Consider the following 11,596-nt stretch of genomic DNA (forward strand, 5'->3'; position numbering starts at 1 on the left):
TTTACAGATGAATCTGATTTCAGATCAACTCTGAGAGCATCTCAATCCATGCCCTTCCATTTACATGTGACTATGACTATGTGACACATTATAGATATGTTTTCCTGTCTGCAAACATACATTTAATAACCACTTCAACCTGGCATCCCTGGTTGCCCTATATGGCATGTCATTATAGGCAAGCATTTTCTCTTTTCTCCTCAAAATAGCGATCTACAAACTCACAACGCATTGTGAGCTTGTAGATCAACTATTTTTTTGCTATTTTCAAAATGAGGCTTAATGGCAACTTATTTTTGCCATTCACAATTCTTTTCTGAAATGACGCCTCTGGTTGTAAGTGTAATTAAACTGTTTCAGATAAACAATTTACTTCTGGAAACAAATGACAAAGAACTTTCATCATGCCTGTTGTTTTGTTGAATGGATGCTGTAACTCTATTGACATCTGTTACCGAAGATGAAATTACTAAGCAGTGGGGATCAAAGATAGAGATAGGGAAGAGAGAGAAACAATTTAAAACATTTTTTAAATGATGTTAAGTCTGGTGATTAATAGTTTGATATATTCACAGATTGTATGTTTTCCTTGTTCATGATTGTATGTTTTCCTTGTTCATGAAATCAGATGATTAAAATCATTTGCTTGGATGTTTAAAAAGTATATACTGTACCATTTACATATTCAGGGGGGCTGATTACTTCATAGAAATTTGTGTTACCTAAAGGTAAATAATAAGCATTAATGTGGTGCTTATAATTGGAATAATGCGCTTTCAATTTAGTTAATTACATACATTTATATTAAAATGTTGTCAGAAGTGTCCTTAACCAACGTGATTGGTTTAAAGACTGACCATGCTGCAGTGGGTAGTACACATGCTTTGATTGGTCCTCTGGGCTACAGCTGAGCCCTGATTGGTTTCATCGTACTCAATGGGCCTGTAAAATGTAATCAGAAATGACGTAAACAAGACATAATCTACTGCTGTCATGTTGATGAATAGACAGAGATCAATACTGTACTTACGTGATATAATCTGGATCTGTAAATTAAAAACAAAAAGTTATAAATATTTGAATCAAATAAAAACAGGTACAGTATAATTTATTTGTCATTTTTTCTTCATGTTAAAGCAATAGGACACTTTAGTAGAGGTTTGTTTGGGTCGTTTAGTTACCTTGTTATGATGAAACTGGTCCAATTAGTGAGATAGATCGCTGTGTCGCGCATTTGATTAGAAATTAACTACAGTAGCCTACTTGGGAACGATGCATGTTGGGAGCGACGCAAATAAGGAATGCATGCCCCACCCTGTTATGCAATACCATTATACCTGTTGTAACCCTCTGTCTGTCTGTCTGTGTCCCTGTCTGTGTCCCTTTCATAGGCATGGGGTGGGGGGGGTGGGCGATTCTAGAAAGTGGTAAACGTCTGTGGAGAATGTGTGAAGAGTGCAAACTGACCGTGGAAAGGGGACTAGATTCGATAGTGTGGGGAATTTGGCAAATCAAGCTCAGGCTGGGGTTGCCATGGCATGGCAATCAATTGGCAATCAATTCGATCAAATCAATTCTGGACAACCATCTAACCGACCGACTCGCCGCCCGACTCGACGGCGGGCACTGGTTGTCTGCGTTGTCTGCATTCTGGTTGTCTGGCGTGTACCGAATTTGAAGTCAGTTGGTCGAACGGTTCTCGAGATATGTGGATTACAGACGCACATTCCCTGCATTTATTGTAAGATCAGCCTCAGTATGATATAATGTTTGCACATAACTGAACACAAACAAAGCCGATTCTGACAATATGTAATAAAAACATCACAAAACCCAGTGTGGCGTTTGTTTTGAATAACAATATCAACTTCTTGTTCATTTTGCCATTTTTTGCCAGGATTCTAATCATCTGTGCAAGTGAGCGATACACTGTATCTCACAATTTGCACTAGTTACATCAGGAGAAGGTAAGTAAACAACCCCCGACCTCTACCAAAGTGTGCTTGTGCTTTACATTTCTAACAAATCCAATTCATCTGAACCGGCAAATAAATGACTCTCTACCATTAATTATTCCACAATAACACCAAATTAAACTAGCTTAAAATCATTTGATTGGATGTTTAAAAAAAGGATATAGGGTACCATTTTCATCATTTTCATCAGGGCGGTTGATTGCTTCATAGACACTTCTGTCACCTAAAGGTAAACAAATGAGCATGAATATGTTGTTTATTTTTGTTATTTCAATTTAGTTGAAATAATGTAGGCAAGCATTTTCTGTTTTCAGTTGTGTTTGCTAATGAGGAAAAGCAAACAACTGAACTTCCAAAAAGTACATTAAATGTCTAAATAATCAATAGTTAATTTATCAATTAGTTAAATAGTTAAATTAGTTACATTAATTTATATTACAATTAGACCACCAGAAGTGTCCTTAATGAATGTTGAATCAATGAAGGAGAATAATTTTTTATTCTAAGTTCTACATTAGATTTATGAACCCCTTAAGCCCACATCTTTATTGCGGGGAAAGGCTTTCTCGGAAAAATAGCAGATTGACTATTTTCGATTGGCTATTTTCTGCAAATGCCTTCCCCACAATAACAGAAACGTCACTAGGACAGAGCCCTGAGGTACTTCGCTCAACCATATGGGGTTTAAGTGGTTAAATCAGATTCAATAGATTATTTAGACTCAAATAAGTATCAGTTTTCATTGTCAGAAGAACTTCATGATTGGTTCAAAGACTAACCGTGCTGCAGTGAACAGTACACATCACCAGGAGCTCCCCTTGGATTGGTCCTCTGGTCTGCAGCTGAGCCCTGATTGGTTCCCTCAGACTGAATGGGTCTGTAGTTAAAAGACAAATATTGATCAGAAATGAAGTATAAACAAGATGTATACTGCTGTCATGGTGATGAATATTTCACTTACCTGACACAACATTGATCTGCAAATAAAATAACAAAAGAACATAAAGCTTTGCACCTTTAAATTGCTATAATATTTAGTATTATTTTATAGAGAGTTGCTGTTTGGTTTTAAAATGTAGTTTAAGAGATATATTCTTTTGGTTAAAACAAAAAGTTTGTTGTTAAAAAGTTAATTAAATCATTACACAAATCAACACTATTTTAACTAAAATGTCACTTATTGCACCTTTTATCTATACAAAAGCAATCTAATGTAGTAGTACTTACCTATAGATGTGTGTCGTCTACACAGCAGGAGCAGCAGGATGGTCAGAAGAATCACAGCCAGAGGTCCTAAAATCAGACATACTTCAAGTGGAGAACCGTTTTCCAAGGGTCCAGTCACTGAAGGAGGAGCAGATCCACCAGATCCTGTGACTGAAGGTGGAGTGGATCTAGTAGATTTGGGATCTTTAGATTTAAATAGATTAGTATTAGAACAACTCGTTTTAACATGTAATATGACAGGCTGTTGTGTATGCCTAAAGAAAAGGTGATTCAACTATGCTTTTATAAGCCTGGGAGACCACTGGCATGTTTGTTATGTGTAATAGTTTACAAACACAGTTTAAAAGTATGTTATTTAAGTAATTCAGTGAAAAACATTTATGAGTATGTTTTTAACTCCTTGTTCCACGGAACAGTGTATATTATCGACCTGGTGACCCATGATGACACATCAGTTACTGGAAGTGGGAAGTCAAGAAATTTCACAGAAAAGGGAGTTAGAATCTCAAGAAGGGGAAGTGTACCGGATTGACTGATGGAGTCATCATTATTAGGAAATGTGCCCATATAATTGCATGTGTCTGTGTAGTCCATGTACCATTGGTTGAGAAACAGTGGGATATACAGTATAGACATGGGACGCATGCATAGCAAGTGTTACCAAGGCACTAATCTTAGCTCATATCCCCACCCAACTCAACAGTGGTCCCCAGGTTGATTCTTAGTCAGGGTGGTGTGGTCCCTGGTTCACAATCAGTTGAAAACCCCTGCTTTAGATTAATACTTGAGTGAAGTTAATACCAAGTGCAATCCTGTGTCAGTAAAAAGTGTTTTACAACATTCCTACACTGTATGTAGGGTATAATTGACAAAGAAAATAATAAGTAAATGTGTTCCGTACAATTTGCATATTGTGCAAATATTTGAAAAACAATGTCACAGTTGTCAGTATAGTAGTATACTAACATGTCACTGCCATCCAGCTCTGTGGTGATTCTTCTCCAGAATGTGAACACTTGTAGAATCCCTCATCAGACGTAGATCCAGCAGGAATGATCATCTGCCCATTGCTTTTAGTTTGGACCAGTTCTTCATTTCTATAAAAGTCCACGTTGGACAGTGACAAGTCTGTTCTGTGTTTGCACTCTAGAGTGACAGAACTTCCCTCAGTCACAGGGTGAACAGGACTCACCAGGATGACACAACCAGCTGTAAAGCAAGTAAAAAACATTAGCATTCACACTGAACTAATTTAAAAGGTAGGGTAAATTATATTTTTTGTTAAAAGGTTAAGGCACTATATTTTGGTAGTAATCATTGATATAGTGTGTGTTCAGTAACAGGAGGCTCCCCATTTCTCCAGTGCTTCAATAAACTGAAAATATATTTTCAGAAAGGGTTGCAAAATGTCGGCCAATCAGGAGAACTTACCCATTTATCTGATAAATGGGTACGTTCTCCTGATTGGACTGGAACACTATCAAAATGAAGCTGATACATTTTATCAGCTTCATTTTGATAGTGTTCCAGTTCCAATTGTGTCATTTCTTAAGGCGGATTCACACTATGAATGGTCCCGGGTGCGCACCCTGGACCACTTGGCTGATGTTGTGATAGTGTGAACGTTGCGTATCGTTCCCCGAAACGGATCACCGTACCGTACCCGAGACCACCTCCGGAGGTAGTCTCGGATCCGGATCATGCGTACTCGGGTATGGAACGCTGCAAAGTGAATCCATCCGTACCAACAGGAGGAAGTGGACTGCTAATTATATCATTTATATATTTTTATAATGACACATGGTTCGAATCAATCGGACCCAGTCTGAATCCGCCCTTAGTATCATCATCACTTCCAATTTCACTTGTTTAATCCTGTTTGAGTTCCCTATCTTGATTCGATACATCTTCTGTTTAATTAAGAGCTGGAGAGACTTGAAGACTCCTGTTACTGAACAAACACCCTATACAACAACGAGTAATATCAGAATATATAGAGCTATTTAACACTTATTATAACCAAAGAAAATCACTTACCCTACCTTAAACTGCGTGTTTTTAATGAGTTGATGGAATGCTGCAATATAGGTAGGTAGTGAATGAAGGAACTGGACTCACTGTGTACTGTGATGTTGACAGCATTGCTGTACTCTCTCAGTCCAGAGTAAGACTGACACCAGAACACACTGCTGATTTTATAGGTGCTGCTGACTTTGCATCTGGTCATAGACGTGGTATATGAACACTGTATGGGCCAGCTTCCCTCCTTAGTGAAATACATCACTGTCCATCCAGTAGAGTTTCCCTCACAGATCAGTGAGACAGACTCATTGATAAAGTGTTGAGTTCTGTCTGGACTCACTGTGAGAGAGGCTGAAGAATGACGATCTAAAACACAACACAGGGTCAGAGGTCAAACAAAGAGCACTGTTACATAAAATGACACAGTGGCGGACAAAATACTCAACTCCAGTACTTGAGTCAGAGCATAGATGCTCCTGGTCAAACGTTATTCAACTGCAAGTGAAAGTTGTCATATATTTGTACTTGAGTACAAGCAAGTACTGAGTGCTCAAAAGTATTCAAAAGTACATACATTAAAAAACAAAATTACTTAAGTATTCAAAAGTACAAATTACAAAGTACATTTTCATTTTAAGAAGATGCTCTAGAAACTTTCAAAACTTTGCAAAAATAGTGAAAATAGCCAATCTAGTGAGATGTTGATCTGGTATTTTCACGATATTTGAAATAGGGCTTAAATGTACTTTTTCCCCTTCCTAGAAATTAGTCAGTACAACATTTGCCTTTTTTTATTTTTATCCGAGTACAGTACTCGAGTAAATGTGCTTTGTTACTGTCCACCAATGTTACAATGACTCAATGAACAAAACCAGAGAAAAGTGATAAAAAGATCAGAAATGGTAAATAATAATAATAATAATAATAATAATAATAATAATAATACAAATGGAAAATAATCTAGAAGAATTATGAATGATTTATTATGAGTCACACTCACCACCAGAAAACACAAATTGATTGGAACTGAAGTCAGTGTAATAAACTGGCTCTCCTCTCCCAGCTCTACACGCATATCCTCCCGTGCCTGTAGGACCATGAATGATGTAGGAACCTTCTACAGTCCCATGGAGGCTACCAGGTAAGAGCTCTTTGATGTAGTTGCCTTCTGGTCCAAGAACAGCCCTGTACCAGTAGAACCTCCAGTCTGCAGATGATTCTTTAACTTCACAGCTCAGAGTCACTGAAGCGCCAGGACTCAGCCATGTAGGAGACGCACTCAGAACAGCCTTGGGTCGATCTGTTTGGAAAGCACATTTCTCATTGTTTATCATTTAACATGAAATATGTCCGTTGAAGATATTGATGTGGATGTTCCGGGGTCCTATCATTCTTCCGACCGTTAAGTTAGTGTGAGGTTAGGGTTTGTTATAAAGGGGCCAGTTGGACCAATGGGACCTCGGAATAATGAGCCGTCAGAATAATGACATTTGTAGACGTTCTCTCTCCAATTCACAATACAGTAGATCCTTGACATTCTTCGATTTAAATGTGATACAATATTCTGACTTATGTGACACAGTCAATGTAACAGCATCACTCCATCCTGTCATGTTTGGGACGTCCCTGACACACTGTGAGACACAGAGACTCTGTTGATCCTGACTTCTGATTGGTCAGTGTCTCCAGATATCTTTTGTAAAGTCTTGTATTTCTGTTAACTAAAATGTTTTTTTTAATTCTAGTTTTAGTTACTTTGTTAGTTTTAGTTAAAGGACAACTTCACCCATTTTCAACATATCTTCATATAATTGGTCCTCACTAATGATTTCATCATTGTAATATGCTACCATTTTTGTCTACTCGGCCTGTGTCTCATCACATCAACATCATCGGTAGGCAGGTTTGGTCATTTCAAATAAGATTTCAAATTGTTTATTTTATTTTGTATTAATGCAAGAACAATGGCTTCTATTATTGCATGCTAACTTTCCAGGAATAGAAAGCCTGTCGTTTCTATTAGCTTCGATTCCCCATCGATGATGTCACTGGTAGGTGAGTATCTGAACTGTCCACAGCCCTCCTCTGAGACACAGAGTAGACAGAAATGGTACACTATGACTCCGACATAATGGTCGGATTGGCAGTGCAACGTAGGTGTGAGGGCCTCGTAGCAGCCAGAACCTCTAGTATATTGATACCAGCTGTCACAGGGATAACATTAAAGCTCATATATTGATACCAGCTGTCACAGGGATAACATTAAAGCTCATATGTTGATACTAGCTGTCACAGGGATAAGATTAAAGGTGAGATAAGTGATGTATTTTGGTTAAAACAAAACGTTTTTTGTTAAAAGGTTAAAGCTATATATTTTGATTTCTGATAGTAATCATTGCCACAGTGTAGAGTGTTTGTTCAGTAACAGGGGTCTCCTCGTCTCTCCACCCGTTAAATAAACAGAAAATACATTTTCAGCCAATCAGGAGAGAGTACCTATTTATCAGGTTCATTTCATTCAGTCACTTAGCGTTATGTTCCAACCATCAAATGCAACTACATTGCGGCAGAGTGGCTCACAACCTCAGCCTGATGGCCTGAAAGTCTGATATCTCCCCTGAGCTATGGGGAATTTCTTTGGCTTAGTGGTTAATATGTTGGTTTTCCACGCGGGAGACCCAGGTTCGAATCAGCATGGTGGGTAGTTTAGACCAGAGTGGCTAAGCAACATCTGATGACAGTAACGGTGTCGCATGACGTAAAGATCACACCTACTGTACAAGTCAAACAGGGCATTGCATCGTCATCGTCGTATTGTTTGTACAAATGTTACCGATACCGTCGTACTACGTACAAGTATTAATTGGGCTTTGGCAGTCTTTAGTAGCCTTCCCATGCATCCTTCCACCTGTACAAACCCCATTCAACACTTAGAAATGGACCATACAGCTACTTATGCCAATTTACCATCATCATCCCCAATAGAAAACGTGCAACTAATACACAATTCACAAACCATGCCTCATTTGACTGCAATGTTAATGAAAGGAAGTCTAGCATGAAATGAAGAAAATGTGCATGTGGATACACACATCCACCGCCAGAGGTTAATCTCATAATGTACTCACCAGTGCCAAGGTGTTTTTGTTGTTTTTTTGTTTTTTTCATGTCGCCATAGATCTTGTTAAAATCCTTAAGATTGAGCCGTGAACGGTCTGTTTACATCCGCGAGATCTCCCTGTATCTCCCAGTGAAGACCGCATGTCAAACGGACTTCCATGACTGTAGTTAGAGCGGATTACGTTAAACAGTGAAATGCGAGGAGAAAAAACTACAGGAAGAGAATTGAGTTTCAGTTTCGTCTGTAGAATGGGAGCGGGCGTGATCGTCGAAACCGGATCCCAAATAATTCTATTTCCTGTCATCAAACCGGAAACGGAAGTGGATCAAAAAAATTCCGAAAGTGCACCCGGACCGCGCATGCGCGAAAAGACCGCAGCCCGTAGGACTACGGGCTCGGCGCTTAACCGTTGGATTTAACGGCCCGTAGAACTACGGGCCCGGCGGTAAAGGTGTTAAACTCAGCACCTCCCCTTACAAATATAGCCTATTGCTTCCAGAGCTCCCCCCGTTGAGAAACACAAAATTATTCAAAGATGAGGTTGAAAATGGGTGAAGTGCTCCTCTAGTACATAATAATAAACTAACATAAAAATATGTGTGACAGGTGTAAATATGATCTTTACTGGGTGAATAAAAAAAATTAAATATTAAATAAATCCTCACCTTGACTGTGTCCACAGGAGATGACACTCAGCACTGAAAGATATAACAATAAATAACAAAATGTTGTTTAAGGGGGTCATCCCGAGTTCTATGTTCCCCGCTTACCAAAGGGCTTTGGGTTAGGGTTATTATTAGGCTTAGGGTTGTAAGCGGGGAACATAGAACCCAGGGAACATAGATATGTTTCTACATTTAAATGTTCAAATATTAAACTACTTCAATAGCTATTAGTAATATTAGAGATATCATAGTTACTACTAATAATATTGATATATCAGCGCTGGTAGTAATCATATTGATATATCAGAGCTATATTAGTAATGATATTGATATATCAGAGATATAGTAGTAATAATATTGATGTCAGAGCTGGTAGTAATAATATTGATACATATCAGAGATATATAGTAGTAATAATATTGATATATCAGATATATAGTAGTAATAATATTGATATATCAGAGCTATAGTAGTAATAATATTGATATATCAGAGCTATAGTAGTAATGATATATCAGAGCTATAGTAGTAATAATATTGATATATCAGAGCTATAGTAGTAATAATAGTTTTATACTCACAGAGGAGAACGCAGGGCAGGGTGAGACTCATCCTGTCCTGAGATGAACTACTCTGAACAACCTTCTAATTCCTCTTTACACTGAACTAAGAGAGAGAGAGAGAGAGAGAGAGAGAGAGAGAGAGCTTGCCGTATAACTTCATTAAATTCAGATCTGCTCTTTCTTCCTTTTTTTGGAAGAGAGATTGCATAAGTTCACTGCAGATCTAAATAGATTGTGTCTGACGCATGAAGTAGAAATGAATATCTTGCATAAACGTGTTATCTTCCATGATAGGACATGACGCCACTCTATGGCCATTCACAAAACACAAACAAATAAACTAAAAGCATTTGACCTTACATATGACACATTATTATAAAGCAACATTTTAAATGTACATGTAATTTTAAAACATCATCACATATTCAGGACAGATTATTGGTCAGTCCCACAAAGCTTCATGAAAATCCACACATTTGTACTTGGTTTTGACCTTAAACTTGTCACTTTGACCTTTGACACCCAGAAGTTGATCATCTTTTTAGGTCAGCTTACTGATCAGATTAGATTCGCCACCAGGAGGCCGATTTTTGCAAATAATATATAATATTACTCCTACACATTTTGTCCAAACATCACGCAAATAGGTACACATTATCTCTACAGTCAAGTGATCAAGACGGATTCGTCTGATTTTTCATATTCCATCCTGATTGGCGAATTCCAAACATTGCTGGCCCACAATAACCTACCTCACCTGGCTGAGACCTGTGCCCCGACGAGCACTTTTTCTAGTTGCAAATGTTTCATTTCATATGTTGACGTTTTAATCAACAAAATCACTCAGTGTTTTTAATACCTGTCTTTTTAAACCTATGATCATGCTGAAAGCTCAATGAACATAAACATAACCAAGAAAGATCAACTCATATACATGGCATCGCTGCCCAGATCCAAAACTCCAACCCGCCCTAAACCCCCAGCCAGGCCCTGGCCCATGATGTTCACGCCCGGTCCAGCCCCAACAGCCCAAGCCCTGCGCCAGATCCAAAACCAAATCTATGTCAACTTGCTTTTGCTGATGCAGCAAAAGATTTCTGATTTGCTCTCCTGCTCTCTCTGACATAGACACATGACCTACAGAACACACTGAGTCCCGACAGTCTCTAATTCTCACTCATTCGCCCCCATTATAATCAATTAAATATCAATTAATCAACTCAATTAAATATCAATAAAACAACGCAGAAACTAACACGCCGTGTGGCAGGATTTATAGATGATACCGGTAATAGCCGATCTAAAACTTCTCAAAGAGTCAAATGCTCACAGCTCACGAATGAAAACAGCTTCCAACACAGCAGATGCCTAGAGTAACTATCAATCTACTATCAAATGACTGCACTTCACAGACACTTGTTAGAATAGAAGACAATGATGTGAATTGAAGTTAGTATTATTGTTATTACACCTATTAAGCACTTTTATCACATATGACAGGTCACAGTTTGCCCACTAATGAAAACAAAAACAACCTCAAACACATCTGCCTGCGACACACACACACACACACACACACACACACACACACACACACACACACACACACACACACACACACACACACACACACACACACACACACACACACACACACACACACACACACACACACACACCTCTCATCTGATCTTTATCTGATATATTTTAGTCCTCATCGTTTCTCAGAAACTTCAACCACACCATATGCTTTCCTGTAGCTTCATGATCTCTCTACACAACTGTATCATTCATCAACACCCAAAGAAGTTTATCTACTTTTCATCAGGAAATACCAAGAAATGTGCATGCGTAGAGTAGCCTACGTGCAAGTTGATGTTGGATAGGTGATGTTGTAAATGGTTGTGCAGAGTTTGCAAAGTGAGTGCATGCATCATTGGATAATAGGTGCTGTATCAAGTGGGATTCCATAAATATCTATAATGCTGTTTATGGATCAGTCGTTACTGTATCACTACAAAG

The 11,596-nt window shown here is 38.3% G+C and overlaps 1 protein-coding gene across 1 annotated transcript; it reads right to left on the reverse strand.

The window, feature by feature from the left end:
- Positions 1-2,750: 2,750 nt before the first annotated feature.
- Positions 2,751-9,623, reverse strand: LOC308075679 (low affinity immunoglobulin gamma Fc region receptor III-B-like; the record flags this gene model as incomplete). Its single annotated transcript, XM_080415627.1, has 8 exons — positions 2,751-2,853; positions 2,938-2,953; positions 4,170-4,412; positions 5,322-5,422; positions 5,566-5,591; positions 6,347-6,525; positions 9,012-9,044; positions 9,593-9,623. The coding sequence occupies 8 exons, from the start codon at positions 9,621-9,623 to the stop codon at positions 2,751-2,753; spliced, it is 732 nt and encodes a 243-aa protein (XP_080271753.1).
- Between the last annotated feature and the right edge of the window lie 1,973 nt (positions 9,624-11,596).

Source organism: Gymnoscopelus braueri (assembly GCF_963280865.1).
Source record: "Gymnoscopelus braueri genome assembly, chromosome: 20".
NCBI lineage: Eukaryota > Metazoa > Chordata > Actinopteri > Myctophiformes > Myctophidae > Gymnoscopelus > Gymnoscopelus braueri.